The sequence below is a fragment of the Phalacrocorax carbo genome, chromosome 3 (assembly GCF_963921805.1).
Source record: "Phalacrocorax carbo chromosome 3, bPhaCar2.1, whole genome shotgun sequence".
Taxonomy (NCBI): domain Eukaryota; kingdom Metazoa; phylum Chordata; class Aves; order Suliformes; family Phalacrocoracidae; genus Phalacrocorax; species Phalacrocorax carbo.
Genome location: NC_087515.1, coordinates 106,287,300 through 106,306,324, shown reverse-complemented (window position 1 = coordinate 106,306,324; position 19,025 = coordinate 106,287,300). Strand labels below are relative to the sequence as shown.

General features: G+C 40.5%; 1 protein-coding gene across 7 annotated transcripts in view; it reads left to right on the top strand.

The window, feature by feature from the left end:
* The window catches only part of ARHGEF10 (Rho guanine nucleotide exchange factor 10), a 118,001-nt gene that overhangs the window by 43,771 nt on the left and 55,205 nt on the right, over window positions 1-19,025 (top strand). For 5 of the 7 annotated variants that reach the window (XM_064447955.1, XM_064447953.1, XM_064447949.1 and 2 more), the window contains 8 exons: window positions 1,713-1,825; window positions 6,731-6,808; window positions 7,040-7,219; window positions 8,797-8,913; window positions 10,927-11,019; window positions 12,487-12,657; window positions 14,486-14,631; window positions 17,608-17,783. In XM_064447955.1, coding sequence (XP_064304025.1) covers window positions 1,713-1,825; window positions 6,731-6,808; window positions 7,040-7,219; window positions 8,797-8,913; window positions 10,927-11,019; window positions 12,487-12,657; window positions 14,486-14,631; window positions 17,608-17,783 — 1,074 coding nt within the window. The remainder of the gene's footprint in view (window positions 1-1,712; window positions 1,826-6,730; window positions 6,809-7,039; window positions 7,220-8,796; window positions 8,914-10,926; window positions 11,020-12,486; window positions 12,658-14,485; window positions 14,632-17,607; window positions 17,784-19,025) is intronic. The other 2 variants (XM_064447950.1, XM_064447952.1) reach the window with 1 other exon arrangement.

The window sequence follows — 19,025 nt, the reverse complement described above, 5'->3', positions numbered from 1 at the left end:
ATCTTGAGTAGTTTTAGGTTTGGGGCAAGAACCTGAGTGACCTGAGAAACCTGAGCACCACAGAGAAGTGTCTGCTTAAAAACAAAAATTCCCACCGAACAGTGTCATAGATGCTATCTAGGTATTGGTATACGGAAGTATGGAAATTATGTTCATGTACTACGTTTGTCCAGTTCCCTCCATCAAGTAACTCCTGAACGCCAGGAAAGTCTGCTGACAAGACATGGTTTTTAGCGGAGTTGTGTTGACTATTGAAAAGTTTCTCATGGCCAAGGGTTGACAAAAGCTTTCCTTGCTTAAGAGCGGAAGCAGGGGAAGAGACTGTTCTGCTTTATCACAGGTGATTTTTGATGAAAGCTGAGTTTGAACTGAGAAACCAGAAAGTGGTCTAAAATCAAAAAGCTAAAAGTATTTGTGTTCTTTTTCTAGTTAAGAACAAATGTCAGCTCTCTGCCATAAGCCTCAGCAGCAGCAGTCCACAGTTAATTTTTGAAAGAGGCAGGGGGTAGTAACTGAATACAAACCGACTTCTTCAGAGTAAGTCTGAGAGGTAGTATATGTTTCTGCTCAGGTTTCTCCTCAGCTAATTGAATGGTTGTAACTTCAGAGCTTGTAAAACAACAATCTTGGGAAGCTAAACCCACAAGACTGGAGCAAGACATTTTTAGTGAGCGAGGTAACATGAAGCTGCATCCTATCTGTAAGGACCAGGACATATCTTACATCCCTGCCATGGCCTCTAACTGCTTCTGAAGCTACCTAATTCACAGACAGAAAACAGAAAGAGAATTGCACAAACTTGAGAGATCAAAAATGTATCCTCAGCTTCTTGCAGTTGCACAGGAGAAAATTATCTCCTTCAGCGGGACAGTGTTACAGTGGACTTGGCATTCCTCCTTACACTTCTAGAGGTTAGGTAGCAGACACAGGATATCTGTGGATGGTTTAATCCCTTAGCCACTTACCAAATCAGCAGGTGACAAATTTGTCACATAAACTCATTAATTCTTCCCAGCCAACAGACCTGCTTCCCTTACTTTCCTTTTTTTTCCCCAAGACACGTACTGCTTCTTACACTGTTCTTTCTTTATCTCTCCTTTGCTCATGTCTGCTTGTTTGGCTGGCTGTGTACTGCCACCTATCACTGCACTTTGGTGGTGCTTTTTGCATAAAATTAGTAGGTAGAAAGCAATGCGGAATCCCTTACTCTCATTTCTGATTAAATTCAACATTTTGGTGCATTTGGCTACTTATTTTAGTTCAGTTATGGAAGGGTTTATGGAATTTTTTTAAGCTAGATCATGTTATGGGTGTGTTTAATTTCTTCCCAAAGGTCATTTATTTAAAACTGCTGGCCCTGGAGCCACAGTGTTTTAACCCTGATTATCATGTCCTGTACTCTGGACAGCCTTGTTCTCCTGGCTGTGAAGAGGGAGTAAAGAACAAGAAAAAGATGCATAGGTTGTCTCCTTCTGTGTGGATTTTAGGATTTTGAGATACCTTTGAAAGATATTTTCTGTATTAGAGCACCTGTCAGTGGTGGTATATATGTGATTTCACAGGTGATACAGAAATGCTTAGACATGTCTTTTGTTTGGTAAGTGAAAATAAGACTGTGCTTGGATGATAGGATCTTTGCTTTCTTTGTTTTTCTTCTTCTTTCAATCTACGTGTTGTAAAAGTTGACATTTTGGTTATTCAATTATTTGTAGATCATAGAGCATCATGCCTGGAAGAAGAGGAGCTAAATTTATTTATTGATGTGGACTGCATGCATACAGAAGCAATTATGACTCCTATGCCTGAAGGATTATCACAACAGCAGGTAGTAGGCTTTTGGAAATATGGCCTTCTGCCTCTTTTTCTTCCCCTTCTGCTCTACATCAATGGCTTCCAGGTTCCTTGCTCTTCAAAGATGTTGGCATTAACATAAATGAAGTGGACATCAAATTCAGAACTGAATAAGTAGTTTTTTTGAAAATTGGTATGCATCTGTATAGTTGCATCAGTCTTGAATTCAGCCAGAGATGCAAAATGTTGTTTTGTGTTATAAAGTCATCTGTAATAATTCTATTGTTTCACTACCTGAACACAAACTAAATTTGATTATTTTGAGTGAAAAAGAAAAGAGTTTAAACATTTTCATTGAGTCAGAAGATATTGCTCCAGGTGCTCCAGGATTTCTGTTTTAAAATAGAATGCTCTTTGAATCTTAAGGTTTCTCCTGATTTTAGCAAAACCTTGTCCCCAGGAAAGTCAAGTCTACAGAAGAGTATATTTTGCTGTTCTCTACCTCAAACTCTCTAGTCACTGTGGAAACCACTTCAAAAAACACTGAAATTGTCATCAGTTAGAAATTTTGGCTGGAAATAAATCCTGTGAGAGTTTTTAGCTTCTTGTGGTGTCAAGTCATGTGTTGGTCAGTAGCTTCAGAAAATGAGCAAAAAACCAAATTAAGGGGCAGCTGAGGAGAGTGGTATAAATTGTTCTTTTTATTTACTTGGTGAGGGTTTTTTTTTCTAATGTGTTTAGCACAGTGAAGTGCTAATCTTGTAACAATGCAACTACCAAACTGTTATGTTACAGTAAGATTTCATAATAATGTAAGATCTCAGCATCAATCTGAATGCTGTCTATATCTTCTTTCCAAATGTTTGGGAGTTTCACTGGGGTTTTTTTTTGTGGGTAATTAAAAATAAATGTACCATCTTTTGGAAGAATAGAGTGCTCTTAGTTTGGAACAAACTAGTAGTATCGACCCAGGAGGAGCCGCCCAAGTGGGCAGGAATGAAGTTAGGAAAGCCAGAGCTCAGCTGGAGCTAGTGAGGTGTGAAGGGCAACAATGAAGGGCTTCTTATATGTACATTGGCAGCAAAAGGAAGGCGAAGAAGAATACAGGTCTGCTGCTTGATGGGACAGGGACCTAGTGACAAAGGGTGCTGAAAAGACCAAGGTGCTCAGTGCCACCTTTGCCTCAGCTTTTACTGGTGAGATTTGTCCTCAGGCCTCTGAAGCCCCTGAGCCTAGAGGCAGGTCCTGCTGGAGTGAAGCATTACCTGCGGTTAGGATGTACTGAGGCCAGCTGGACATATGCAGGTGGCCATAGGACCAGAAGGGATGGATTTAGGGGTGCTGAGGGTAAGGCCTTTCTCTGTTGTCTAAGATCATAGTGATCAGAAGACTGGAAAAAAAGTCACACTCATGCTCTTTAAGAAGAGCAAGAAAGAACCAGGCTGGCCTCACCTCAGTCCCTGCAAAGGTGATGGAACAAATGCTCCTGGGAGCTTTTTCTGGGTTTGGAAGGACAGGAGGGTGATTGGGAATGGTCAGCACAGATGGATCAGAGTCCATTTGTGCCTGACCAGGCTGAGTCCCTTTGGGATGGCTGGCTTCTGGACAGCGGAGAGCAGAGGATGCCGCTTACCTCTGCAAAACAAGCAAGGACACCATGCTCAGAAAGTTGTAGTCTACTGGTCTGGTCTGTGGTGTTTAATGCCTTTATTAGCAATCCGAATACCAGCAGCAGTGCACATTTGGAGACGATGCCAAATTGGAGGGGTGCAGCGGCCATGTGCGTGAGGGTAGGGCTGCTGGGCAGTGTGGCTTTGGGCTGAGGTTGACAGAAAAACTCAAGCAGCTCACCAGAAGCCAACACAAGTCCTGGCTCTGGGGCAGAGTTACACTATGCCATGGCATAGGCTGGGGTCCGGCAAACTGCTCGGCAGCCCCGGTCTCCCAGATGGAGAGGGTGAAGGCCAGAAGCCCTTGCCAACCTGGACTACTTTGCCACAAATGACATGGACTTTATGAATGTACTTGTTTTAAACAGCAGGTGGCATGATAGCTTTTGTTTAAAAACTGGTGCCTGTTTAAATACTGTGTCCTGCCTTGGGTCTCAGTCATGATATCTTCTGCTTCATTTTAATACTGGGACCTGAATTCTTAGAGTGAATTGTTTATGTCTGTATGCTACTGTTACTAGCAAAGATGTGAATATAAATATAAGACATGCAAGCCGCTTGTAAGTTGTGCTTCTCTATTGCAATAAGCTGTAGACACTATTAAATATCTATTTTGTGTTTTATAGAGCCTGAAAAAAAACCCCAACATTTTCTACAGATGTTTATTCTTTTCAGAAGAATGAACTGTGACTAAAAGTAGAGTTAGTATCTTTTACCAGAGCAGCTGATACATTACACCAAATAAGACACTGCTAAATCCATTCTAAACACAAATTAGACACAACTAATTTTACCATATATATCTTTAAGGAAGGCCTCAGATAGTTTTGAAGTCTTCCTTTGAAATGCCAGTGCTGGACAGAATATCCTTGCATAACCTGCACTTAATGCAAAATACAGGTGTGGAGAATTAAAGGCAGCCATGCTAGAGGAGGCAGGAGGCCGTGATGATCAGGAGCAGAGAGAAGCAAGTCTGATATTTTAGTTTCATGGTCATTTAGGCTGGCTTAAAATAGCAAAAGAAGTGGTTTTGCCATCCCTTGTAGTTGTGGGGAGTGGTTTGATCCTGCCCTTGTGCTGTCTTCTCTGTCAGAGCCCTGCTTTTGAAAGCCCTGTGATGAGCTGCGTTAGGAAATAGATTTGAGTGAAAACAAACCCTTAAAACCAGCAAGAAATCTAATCAGTAAGTTTAATTTTTAAACCAAAGAGATTCTGCAGTCCTTCCTGTCATGTCACCTGCACATGAGTACAATGTGCGTTTCAGCTGAATTGCAGAAGCAGGAGGTGGAGAAGGAGGTGTGATGAATAGGCTGTAGTTTGTAAACATAAAATACAGTAATATTTCCTGAAGGTCTTATAACTCTATCAATTTGTATGAATATAGATAGCATGGGGTTTTCGCTTATGCGTGGTAATGCCTGGCAAAATGATGGAGAAGATTATTCTGGGAGTTATTGAAAAACACCTGAAAGACAGTGCAGTCCTTGGTCCCACCCAGCATGGGTTCACGAGGGGAAACTCCTGCCTAACAAACTTAATTTAACCCTCTATTACAAGGATAACCACCTACTTGACCAAGGAAAGCCAGCTAATGTGATCATCTTGGATTTCAGTAAGTCTTTGGATTTCAATAAGTGTTTCGATACTGTCTCTCACTGTATCCTCCTGGACAAAATGTCCAGCACACAGCTGAATAAACACATAATGCAATGGAGGAGCCATTGGCTGACATGTCAGGCTCAAAGGGTTATAGTAAATGGGGTTACATCAGGCTGGCGGCCAGTCACTAGTGGGGTTCTGCAGGGATCCATCTTAGTGCCAGTACTCTTTAATCTCTTCATAAATTACTTGCATGCAGGACTGGAGGGAATACTAATTATGTTGGCTGACGACACAAAATTGGGAGGAGCTGTTGGCGCTCTCGAGGGCAGAGAGGCCCTGCTGAGAGATCTGGACAGACTGGAGAGCTGGGCAATCACCAACCATATGAGGTTTAACAAGGGCAAGTGCTGGATTTTGCACCTGGGGCACGGCAACCCTGGCTGTACACACAGACATGGGACTGAGAGGCTGGAGAGCAGCTCTGCAGAGGGAGACCTGGGGGTTCTGGCTGACGGCAAGTAGAACATGAGCCAACAGTGTGCCCTGGCAGCCAAGAGGGCCAACCGTGTCCTGGGGTGCATCAAGCCCTGCATTGCAGCCGGTCGAGGGAGGTGATTGTCCCGCTCTGCTCTGCGCTGGTGCGGCCTCACCTCGAGCGCTGGGTGCAGTTTTGGGCACCACAGTACATTAAGGATATAAAGCTACTAGAGAGTGCCCAGAGGAGGGCCACGAAGTTTGTGAAGGGTTTAGAGGAGAAACCATATGAGGAGCAGCTAAAGTCACTTGGTTTGTTCAGCCTAGAGGAGACTGAGGAGAGACCTCATGGTGGTCTACAGCTTCCTCACATGGGGAGGGGGAGGGGCAGGCGCTGATCTCTTCTCTCTGGTGACCAGTGACAGGACCCAAGGGAATGGCAGGAAGATGTGCCAGGGGAGGTTTAGGCTGGTTATTAGGAAAAGGTTCTTCCCCCAGAGGGTGGCGGAGCCCTGGAACAGGCTCCCCAGGGAGGCAGTCACGGCACCAAGCCTGGCGCTATTCAAGAAGCACTTGGACAACGCCCTCAGAGACATGGTGTGAATTTGGGGTTGTCCTGTGCAGGGACAGGAGTTGGAGTTGATGATCCTTGTGGGTCCCTTCCAACTCAGGACATTCCATGCCCAAAAAGAAAGCTGACTTACTCAGGTACTTTCTCAGTGGTACAGTTTATGTGGCCTTACCTTAAAAAGGTAATCTTTTTGTTTGTTTGTTTGTCCTTCAGGCTACTCCTAATAAATTTATAAAACCTATTAAAAAAGAAAATTAATCTTGAAGACTGATTATGAAAACTGGTTACCTCTTTTGTTACAGCAATTCACTGAAATAGCCATCATCATCTATACGTATTATTTGTATTAATGCCTGAAATAAAAGACCAGTTTCAAAAGAAAAGCTTGGAATTGCAACATTCAGTAAAGATTATAGATATCCAATAACTGTTGTGTTCTTTATAATAAATACTTTTCCAATAATAGTAAATTTAATTCTGTTTGAAGAGGTACAGCATTATTTTATTGCAGTTCCAGTATTTAAATCGCTTTGTGTTTCTTGTATTTTATTATCAGCATTTCTAACTATGAAAAAACGTGTTACCTGATTAGAGCTTCAGACAAAACTTTGTTTCTTAACAGGTTGTGAGAAGGTATATTTTGGGCTCTGTAGTTGACAGTGAGAAGAATTACGTGGATGCTCTCAAAAGAATTCTGGAGGTACCTTAATATCTTTGCATTTTATAATTGGGAAATTTGAAAAATAGTCATGTCCTTAAAGAATGTGTAGTATGACTCACATAGATTTTGCTACAGATGCTTCATGCCAAATGTTCAGAGATTTTGCGTGTGTATATATACTGTTACATAAATTGTTTTTTCTGCTTGTAGAAGACTCGTTTGTTTGTTTAAATCTATTTATGTTCGGTTTTGTTTTTTTTTTCCCCACAGCAATATGAGAAGCCCCTTTCAGATATGGAACCAAAATTATTGAGTGAAAGAAAACTCAAAATGGTCTTTTATCGAATTAAGGAAATTCTTCAGTGCCATTCAATGTTTCAGATCGCGCTGGCGAGTCGTGTGTCTGAGTGGGACTCTGTTGAAATGATTGGTGATGTCTTTGTTGCTTCAGTAAGCAAATGCATCTGAATAGATAATCTGTTTTTATTTTAGGCTGGTTATTTCATCTCCATATCTCTCTGTCTAACTTGGCTACTTTATAAAGATGGGGACAAACTTTTTAGCAGGGCCTGTTGTGACAGGACATGGGGTAATGGTTTTAAACTGAAAGGGAGTAGATTTAGACTAGATACAAGGAAGGAATTTTTTATGAGGGTGGTGAAACACTGGGACAGGTTGCCCAGAGAGATGGTGGATGCCCTATCCGTGGAAACATTCATGGTCAGGTTGGATGAGGCTCTGAGGAACCTAATCTAGTTGAAGATGTGCCTGTTCACTGCAGGGGGGTTAGACTAGACTTTTAAACATCCCATCCAACCCAAACTATTCTGTGATTCTGTGTTTCTGATTCCCATATTCTCCTATGACAACTGTCAGAGTATGTATGTACCATCCCAGTAATGAAACTGACACCAACGCGTCTTCAGCTTGGTTGGCAGATGTGAAAGGATTGTGGGCAAAATTTTCAGGCTTTGATCAAGCTTTCAGAGCCTTAAGTAAACAGTTTCTTTTCTCAGGAGATAGAGATTCACAAACCCATCAAAATTAAGTTCAGCATCTCTTAAAATGTAGGTAGTCATACACAGTATGTTTGTTGGGAGCAGGAAGAAAACACAGTAGGTGATGTCCTGAATTCTTGGATTTGAACTGAGCCTGGGTACAGGTAAAGAGTATTTTTAAAACACTATCCCACCCTTAAAGAAGTCCATCCAATAAAGGACTGAACTAGCCACTGCTTTAAATTAGAGAAACCAAGGAGTGGCCTTGGTTGATAGAAAGACATTGTTGTGTGGACAGAAAAGGCTGCCTACCTGCTGGTTTGAGTACCTTATTTTGTTGCCACCCAGCTGCTGGAAATTACTGCCATTTCATGCCTGCTGTAAGAGAGCTGGGATCTGTGTCTGAGTGCTTTGACCCCATTTCAGTCAAAATGAAAGGTTACTGAAGATTTGCTGTTTAAAGCAAACCTGTCTTGTTCGGACTGAAGCGAGATAGGTAGCATTAATGAGACCAGCTCTGCAGAAGAAAGGGATAGAATTACTAGGGAGGCAACGGGCAGCAATCTTAGCCTTCACATGGCTGATTGCAGGCCACGCAATCTGCTTTCCTGATAAACCCTTACCAGTGGAAGATGGGGCACGAAGGCCCTGGGACTTTGCTGGTTCACCAAATCTGTAAGATAGGCAGCAGTGGGATGATCAGGGGATCCCAGCAGCTGCTCTGAATCTCAGCAGATGCCCTTCGATTGCCCATAGTCCCAGGCTCTACCCTAGTGTTGTAGCCAAGATGAAGCTATTTCTGTAAATTTACATTTTGTAAATCAAAGCTGTTACATCTTTAGGTTTCCAACCTGTCTTCTACAGAAAGGTTGTATTGGGCATCACCAGTATTTCTGTAGATCCAGCACTAGGCCAAGCAAAGCCCTTAGCTCTGAGCAAGGAGAGTCCTTACCGATCAGGGGTTTAGATAGTTACGCTTTCAGGGATCTTTTGTATTTATAGTTAAGGTTTACCCTTTTATGTTTTCAGTTTTCTAAGTCTATGGTGTTGGATGCGTACAGTGAATATGTAAACAACTTCAGTACAGCAGTAGGGATTCTCAAGAAAACATGTGCCACCAAACCTGCCTTTTTAGACTTCTTAAAGGTGAGTTTGTTCAATCTTAAAACATCTGGGCATATGTTATAAATAAGATGGTATAAATTATAATTTATGAGGAAATTTGCTAATACTGTATATTGTGTGACTGCTTTAAAGACTTTGGTTTTATGGGTTTGTCACAAGAAAGTTCCCAGAGAATTCACTTCCACTACTGTATTTTCAGAATAATAACATGATGTTAGATCTAGGATGTATTTTGAAGTGCAGAGTGGTTTTGTTGTTCAGATCAGTTTTTATTGGTGTTTGCGTGACTGTACTCGACAAAACATTTGGACTCTTTCATAGCAGGTGGACTTCAAACAGTAGTTCACCATCTGAGGCATCCTCTTACTTGGTATTTATTTTACTTCTAACTTCTTTATTGTATTGTGTAGAGTAGTGTAACTTGATTTCCATTCCACAACAATTTCCTAGTATTTTGAAAATCATGTTTCCAGTTTTGGTTTGAAATTGAAAATTTTTGGGCAGAATGCATACTACTCTGATGAATATGATGCTTCCGATGATGTGCACTGAGAGCCTGGTACATACAGTAGAAGTGCTGTGAATCCCTATGGGTGATAGCTTACAGAGGGTATACAAAATTCATTGCAAAGCTTTTAGGCTGTCTGTGACACTGCTGAGATCCTGGAAGCTCTGCTTGTCCCATTTCCTGAGAGTCCTGGATTGAGTTGTGCCTCTCAGCTGTCACCCTGTCAGGTCTGTTGCAGTGGTCAGCCAAACACTGAAATTTAGTGCCCTAGGCAAACTAAGAGGTGAAGCTTTTAGGTTGCCTAGAGCAGGGTGGCTAGGGGGGCTCATTCCTAATCTGTCTTCAGATCTTAAAATTAACTAACGGCTTTTTGGAGTGTGGCCAGCACTACACAGGATTATATTCTAAAAGCCTTAGGCACCATGAAGACCAAACTCTGTAGTGAGCATATATAGTCACTTCATACCTCTCACACTATTAAAAGCCTGTTATTCCAATAGGGGCATAATGTACACTGGCACTGCTCAGAGCTTGGGGCTCACAGCTGAACTCTGAGGACAGAAGACATTTCTGTACCTTCTTTTTTTTGATGTTGTCTACCAGCAATGAAGACCAGAATCTTCACTGCTGCTGTTTGGGCAAACAAAGTGTTTGTGCAGATAAGTATGGAAACAAATTGTTGTGAGGCTGATAGTTGTAGAAATAAATAGCAATTTAAGCACAACACCAGTTTAATATTGTTTGAGTTTGCTTTGTTTTCAATACTGAGTATTTCCTCTCCTTGTTTTGGGTTATCTGTGATTTTGGCCAAAATATTTTCAAATGCGGAAATGTCTTACAAAAACAGGGCTTTTCTGCACATGCAAATGAAATTTGTCTGGTTTTATCTGCCAGTCCCAATAATCAAAATAATAGATTCTTACATTTTTATTTCCCAAAAATAAATCAGTGTACTTTGCCTTAGTTTTTTTAACACAGAAACTGAAAATCTCTTTTTTTGCTTGCGTAGCACTGAGATTATGATGTTTTCCTTAGACTTCCTCTGAAAAACATATAGGTAGTTAGAAATTTGTGGTCTCTTAGCCCCAGGAAACAGCAGCAATAGTACATTATGGTCTATGAATCAACAGATCACTTACATTTTTCAAATTTAAGACTTCGATCAAGTGCATTCCTTTTGTTGTGCTTGAAGTTAAGCAGATGTTACGGTGGACTGCTTATGTAAAAAGTGTGAATGTGCTGTATCGATATATACGTAGGTAGCTGCATTGCTGATGCAGCTTTATCGCAGCTGTATTTAAGGAGGAGATTTCAGTTCAGTGACATGCCATCATTTTAATAATTATTTTTTTAAAGACTTAATATTTTTAAATGAAATCTTCATACTAAATTGAATCTTTACAGCACCACTGTTACAATTAACATGAATGGATGTAGAAGAATTTTCAGGAAATGTTTTCCTTTCATTCTGCAACTTACGGAAATACGCTCACAGTAGTAAACAGTGTGGCTTTCTTGCATTGCAGCAGTGCCAGGAGTCAAGCCCTGATCGAATTACACTGTATGGTTTAATGATGAAACCGATCCAGCGCTTCCCACAGTTCATTCTGCTATTGCAGGTAAATAAGATTTACCAAAGGGATGCTCTTGTTGCCTTCTTAAGTGGTTTGCTTGTGTGATTGTGGTAGCTGTCTTCTGCTGGAGGAGCACACTGCAGTGGAAGTGACCACTGGATCATGGAGAAATAACAGAGGAAAAATTTCAGTGCATCATAATATGCTGATCTCATAGTCTGATTGCAGGGACAGGCAGTAAATACACTGCAGGAAAATCTTAGTAAACCAGATTTACTTTAGACTACTTGCTAGGTTAGATATAACTTTTAAGTCTCTTTGCAGTAAAGCTGTAGTTCAAATGTGCTACTTGTTCATATCAGTTCATTAGGTAATAACACGTCAAAACGTCGCTAGGGACTTTGTGGCATTACCTTCTATTCAAGAAAAATGCAAGAGGATGTAATTCATGCCTCAGACAGTTCAGAATATATGTGGGATGTGGAACAAAAGCGCACTCTCTCCCTGACCGCTTGGCTCACAGGACCTGCTGGAGTGTGGACCAGCTTCCTTCTGATCTACGTCTTGTTTTCCTTCCCATGGAAGCTGAGGATTTGACAGGGAGTCCTTGGGTCTCTTCCTAATAGGGAGTTGAAGGAAGACTGGCACAATACCCCAGCGCAGACCTGCTCCAGACCAACTTATGCTGTTTGTAACTCCTTCCAGACCACGGCAGGTCTATCCCAGTGAGTTAGCTGTGTTTTGCGGGTACCACAGAGGAGGAGGACACGCTTTGGGATGCAGATCCAGGAATTATTGTGGGAGAAGGAGTAGAGGTAGTCGTGATAGGAATGTGCTGGTGGCTAGCTGTGGTGAGAGTTTTCGAGTTAGCAAAAGAAATGGAGTTTATTGCGGCAGGAAGCCATAGTGAATACATAGGGATTTTTAAGCACTGTGGGAAAGAAATTCCCTTCAAATTGTTCCACTGCATGCCTACAAAAGGGAAAGATTTTTAGAGGCTCTTGCAATCTCCATGAAGTAATGTCTCTTACTTTGGGATGACCGTGCTGTCAGCGTTTTAGTGAGGAATAATAACAGTGATAAAGATAATACAATATCATTATGATAGTAAATATCAGGAAAGTTTTAATTTTAAATCATTGCTTACAGACACCTACATATTATACTATACTACTGATTTTCAAATAATGCTTAACATTGTGTGCATTTTTAAATTTACCTTTATATTTGCATTTTTTACACTTATTTTCAAGTTCCTTTGTTGTACTTTCTTCCTGTAAATAAGCAGCATGTGACCCCATTCAGTATCTTTCTTTAAGAACTATTAAGGTATTTGGGAAAATAAGTGATTCGCTGTCTGAATATTCATTAGGTGTTCATTGATCTTGTTCTTTAGTAGTACTTGGCTAAAGAATGTAGCAATAACATTACATCCTGCAATCTTTTGAACTTGACTTTGAAGTAAAATCTGATTTTCTTAAATTGTTTGTTTGTTTTATTGCTTTGCCTCAGGATATGTTGAAGAACACTAATAAAGGACATCCCGATAGATTACCTCTACAGATGGCTCTTACGGAACTTGAAACACTGGCAGAGAAGTTAAATGAAAGGAAAAGGGATGCAGATCAGCGCTGTGAAATAAAACAAATAGCAAAAGCAATGAACGAACGTTATCTGAACAAGGTTAGGAAGTAAGAACATGTGATGGAAGAGTTAGTATACTATTTGTTGAGCAGTCTTTAGAACAGACACCGAAGAGATGCCTGAGGTTTTTCTGTGGGTTCATTCTAGTGGTAGGTGTGAGATGTGAGCGACCTACAGCACTCAGTAGGCTCACTGGTTAAACCACTCTGTGCTGGAGCGGGTGACACGCTGAAATAGCAGCAGCAGCAGTGTTAGTGTTCTTTGGCAGAGTATAGATAAAGCTGCTTCCTTGTCCTGTAGTAAAGTCTTATGCACATCTTCTGATAAAGTCAAAATTGAATTTTGAATTTATCCTGGAACTGAGGAATTACTCCTGTATAAAGGAACGAACTAGTTCCATACACTGCAGTGCTTCTGTTGTGGAGCAGTTCAAGATATGGTATTGAATGTGTCCAACGTCTTCCTTGTTTTAAGGAACACCCCAGCCTATTTAATTCATGTATTCAGATCATTCAATAGAAAAGTCTTTGAAGAACTGTAGAAGATACTCAGTAGGAAGAAAGGAACAATCTTCAGCTGAGTTTGTCAGTAGCTGTCAGTACTGTGGATACATGTAGGCTTGTCTTATTTGCATCATACATGTTTCCTCCTTTCCCATGAGATAGGGCACAAATACTTCAATTATTGCTTTCATGAAGTTACAGATGATTACACTGGACTCATTCTGGGATAGAGTAATGGGGACATGCTGAAGGAGTGCAAAGGGTATTTTTGTTTGTGATGCATAAAAACATAGTTTTCGGGAAAGATAGTAGTCAACCAGAACACACTTGTTTTGGGCCATTTATAAAAACTGGGCTAGTGAATTTATTGTCATACTGGAACAGTATTTCCATTCTAAGTGCATAAGAAGATGGGTTCAGACACTTTACTTTCTAGTTTTCATACTCCAGCTTCTTGAAGCAGCTACTAATCATCTACAAATGGTTAAAGGAGTTCAAGTCATAGATTGTACATTTTGAGAGGTGGTACAGGTTTCCTTTTGTTAGTCTAGATAAACTGTAAAATCTTGTATGTTCTGCACTGGGGGGGACAAATTGCGCTATACCTGGATAGTTGCTCCAAATTATGTAGCACCCTGTGTGCCTTGTGGCTTAATAGTTTTGGAACAATGCCAGGCAGGGTGAAACAGGTGGTAAAGGAGGTGGATGGGTAGGAAATGGGTGAGTTAGAGACAATTTTGTTCTTTGGATCACTAAGGAGGTATATTTGACCTATGAGGAATCACTTCATGCTTGCACACAGTGTTGATCCTCAGCCCTTCAAGGCAGAAGGCAGGAGCAATTTACATGCCATACATCTTTTGTACATGTTACCTTCCTGACAGCCTGTGGAAGGCTGCCAGCTGCACTCCTCGGCCAGCTCTCTGAGCCCAGGTGGGCAGAGCAGGCGCAGGAGTGCTCTTCCTCCTCCACCTTGACTTCTCCCTTTGGGATGGTCGGGACCATGCGTAGCACTTAAATGGGCTGTGAAAGGAGGGATGAGGGAAGAAAACAACAGAAATTGTGGAATCTATGCCTTTTTTTTTTTTAAATCTGGGTGACCTTTATCAGTGTGGAAGACTTTCAGAGCAATTATGTTCCATATTAAGACCGAAAACCCCTGCAGGCCACATTGCTGGCAGCAGAAGTTACTGCTTTTCTCTAAATGAAAGGCAAATCAGTAAAGGGACTTAATTCACTTGGCAAATCCACCTGCAAACACTTGTACTAGGATGGCAAGTGATAACCCATAGTATTTTATTTTTTGCACCGCATGTTAGATGTACCATGTATAATATATGTTGTTAATTGTTTTTAAAATCTAGCTACTGAGTAGTGGAAACAGATACCTCATACGGACTGATGATATGGTTGAGACGGTTTACAATGATAAAGGAGAAATTATCAAAACCAAAGAACGACGTCTTTTCATGTTAAATGATGTGCTGATGTGTGCAACAGTAAATATTCGGTAAGACTTGATTCATTTTTAAAATGATCATTCAAGCTTCAGCTGGAATAAGTTACACACTGAAAACTTTTTTGGTTTTACTATGGCTAATGATTTGTAGCAGTAGTCAAAATAAATGGATAACTAGCTTTCTTACAGTACTCTACATTGCCTGCTGGTGTTTGGAAGTTCTAGAGTAAATTTGTAAGAAAATTAAATCAGTTGGAGAGATTACAGATAGAAATGCTCTTCAGTGTCTAGTTATTTCTGTGTGTTAGTCTTTAGTAGAGTGCAGGCATGCCAGGGTAGGATTTTTTTCCTAAACTCATACTGTCACACACACAAATCTGTAACTTGACACAAGCTGCGAATTAAAAAAAAATACAAAGCTAATGCATGTAGCCAGAAAAAAACTGGAACTCACTAACAAAGTTCCAGCTGGGGAAGGAGTTTTTATCTCTGATACCAAACATTGAAGGATTAAAGCTGACGTGCTTTGAAGAAAGCATTTTTTTCATAGTGCCTTCTGTGTTTTAGTTGGCTGCAATTATTACTTACTAAATCTCTGAGTATGTCAAGGTCACACTTGTATTCAAATGGTGCTTGTAACATAATTGCTTGATGTGATGGTATGTTCAGACAGAGAAAATGTGCACCATTAAAATCTTCCAAGAACTTCCAAGTCTTAAGCATAATATCAGTTGATATCTTAGTTCATTACTGAAGTATGAATACAGTACGCATTTCTGCAATTGTGTGAATGCATGGTCTCATGTTAGTGAGAAGTACCATGTAATAACTGCACTTTAGAAAATGCACAAGCTTGTGTCCAGTTATTGTAGGAATTATGACTTTTTACTCCTTTACAATTTATTCATTTCTATAGTAACACCTGGATATTTTCTTAGGATTGTTTGGGGCAAAATTGTGTTTAACTGTTTTATCTTTTGTATGACGTTATTGTCTTGGATTTTTTTGTAATTGTCACTGAAGTGGGAACTGTGCAGTCTTTGTTTTCCATGTGAAAAGTTCATGATTATGCCAAGTCTCTGGGTTCCTTATTAAGTCAACAGTTCTGGTTATCAGTAGCATCACTGTTGTTACCCTGGACATTAACTGGTTCTAAGCAACCTCCTTTGGAATGGTAATTGGGCATGCATGTGTCGTGGGGGTATGCTAACTCTGAAAAAGTTCAGTTGTGGTTTTCTCTAGCTGTTGAGGTTTGCTTTCCAACCTGCTTATTTATGTAACAGTGGGGTTTTAGAATAGTTTAATGTACTTCTAGTTTATTCACCAGCAAGAAAAGGGTTTGTCGGTTCCTCAGGGTGTTCAGTTGCAGGTGGGTCCACCTGCAAGCTGTGTGTGTGGATTCAGGATTCCTTCATTAATTCATGGTCTGCTCTTAGATTTTTAGTGCAGAAAGGACTACCTTTGTCATGCAAAATATAGTTATGGACTGAAGGAAATCAACTGCCAAATTTTATGACACCTCTACCCAGTCCAAAATTTTTGGTTCAAAATAAGTGTGCGCTATAGAATGTACCCCTTGCCTGTTTGACTTATGTAGGATGAGCTTTATTTCTCATCATTTTAGCTGTACAGAAGTTAGGCATCTTACCTAAGCTAGGTTTCTGTTACAGCAGTGGCTTTCAAGGTGCATGCCTGCAGATTTACCCTGGAACAGTAGACTTCTTCAGAAACTTGACACTTAGCTGTCCAGTATGTATCAGCTTATTTTGCTTAACTGCCTTTGTCCCACCTTTACGGAAAAAGTAGTCAGGCATTCCAGGAACCTGGAGACCATTGGTTCCAGACCAATTTTATATAGCTGTCAAAAGAAATGTACTCTGTAGAAATACATGACCCTCAGAAAGTCCTTCTTCACATGTAGTCTAGATGACCTTCTCTAACTAGAGACCTAACTTAAAAGTAGCAGGATTTGGATGGGGTGGATGCTATCCCTAGTGACTGAACAGCTGTGTCCTGACTTGTCTTGTTTTATTTCTTCTGAACTAGATGGAGAGTTTATAAATATTTACTTAAGCTGTAGCACTTGCGGTTTTTGTTCATACTGCCTCTTGAACGAAACCAAAGTATGGCTGTGTTCTGAATAGGTAGCTGAGTAGCGGAATGTCAGTGTTAAGTTACTGTTCACGATAAATATACTTTGCTGATTTCTCCCAAGAATTTAACTTCTCTATTTCATCATGTTTTCTGTGAAGTAAACCTGGTTTGTTCACTTTAACATCTCTTCTGTCCTTTATAATAAGTGTTTGTTACATGTGCTTGAATGTGAATAAGGGAATGAAGGACACAAAGGAGAAGGAGTATTAATGCCATTTCTATTCCAAGTGAGCTTCCTCAGCATGCTGTTTCCTCTGAAACGCCTGTTGTGATACACACTTCCTTTAGCAACAGCAGCTCACGTGGGATTGCTCTCGGAAGCCACAGCAATTGCAAAGGTCTGCAGTAAAGAACATCCTGGGCTTTGGGGCTCAGGAGAAATGTTAGCTTATGAGCCCTTGGGAGGTTATGTTGCTCAGTTATGTTGCACAGTACCAGTCATTCACAGGTCTTATCATCCATGTAGTGTAGCAGTCACTTCTTTTTATCACTGTTTCAAGTACTGTCCTGAAAGACAGCACAATCCAAAAGAATTTGGAAAAGATGGAGCCACAGTATCACCCTAAGCACTTGCATAAGGATGTCAAAATCCATGTTAATCTTAAAAGATGGTCATTTATGTTTTGTTATAGAATTGTAGGGACTGTTGTTGGCAGTCCTAAGCTGTTTGTAAACAAGATTATCTGCACCTGCATAGCTGCTCTTTGCACTCACAGGAAAGGTTAGTCACAAAAGTCAGCCTGATGCATGTATTTGTTTAAAGTTGTGCATGATACTCAGACTGACAAGCAGCAAATTTTAGAAGCTAAAATAATAAATAGGATGCCATGAAACATAATTGCTTATCACAGCAATAATCTGTGCACCTTTCAGCTCTTCCTATGAAAGTAGTGGCACCATGACAACTGGTCAGAGGTATTTATTGAAGTGGAGTGTACCGCTGGGACAAGTGGAAGTCATAGAGTATGGCAGCAGCGAGGGCCAAGGAGACAACTGCAGGTTTCCACCCCAACATTCTGCTGAAAATGTCATCATTAACTCTAAGCCAAGTAAGTGACAGGAGTTACTGACTTTTACAGGCTTTTTTGTTAAAATCCATATTTGAATTTCAATGGACTACTGAAAACAAAGGAAGCATTTTGTGCATGAAAACTCCTGTAACATGAACAGGAATATAACCTCTTTCTTTGGAAACTGAGAATCCATAAAGGGGTAGCCAGTTTCCTGCCTTGCAACATGAATTGCTTGTATGTGTCCTGGTTTAGTTTTATGCATGAATGCATCAAGAGTTTTAAAGCATGAATGTGTGTGGGCATGCACAAAGGTGGTTTTGGTGTGGTGTGCCAGCTGTCCCATGGTAGCTGGTCGTGCATATGTTCTTTATACCATAGTTAAAGCAATGAAGTTTCTCTCAGGAAAAATGACCAGCCTCCTCATTGCTGTGGAATAAGTCTGGACACGAGTGGTTACTGCAGGGTAGAATTTACTTCTCTCAAGCCCATAGTATCTCACCCTTCAAGTAGAGTAACACGCACTTCAGGAGAAAAACCTTCCATTTTCATTTTAATTAATATTTTTGAAACAATATGCAAATAGGTAATTTCCTTCTAGCCTCTTTCCAAAACTGACCTCGAGCTCTGAAGTTTGCAAGTTCTTTCTGTGCTTGTTAATCCCTCCTACAGGCCTGCCAGCTACCCTCAAGAGGTGTATGAATTTCAAGAGTTTACTCGGTAGCTAGCCTTTCATATCTAATGAGTTAATATTATAACCTGTATTTTGCCTAAATATTGTATTTTTAAGTGTATTTAATATCTAGATTATGCTCCCTATTAACAGACTGTAATTTACATTGATTTCAGTGCTAGCTCTGGGCATTATTTCACACTACATTTACTTAATATTGCACCCTTGGCCACAAGAATTTTCCCGCATTTTTGCTGTAAGGAGACATAAACGTTATACTTCAGAATGGCCTGAGGTGCAGCTGCAGCATTTAATACTCCCCATATTCTCCATGATGGTTATTGTCAGGTCTTCTTGCTCCTCCCTTTGTAAATAGCCACAGAAGATTTTGTAGGTACTTATGTCTCGATTTCCATGATGACTTCATTCTTGTAACTCCTTTTAAGCATTAATGGGCTACTTAGACAATGAGATTAAAGCTCTTACATTATCATTTACCAGATGCTCTATGCATGACCCCGAGCAGAGTGTATATAAGGGAGCGTATTACTTAGAATTGGGGGTCCCTCTCATAGGTGAGTGTCAGAGGAACTGCTTGTTGAATATTC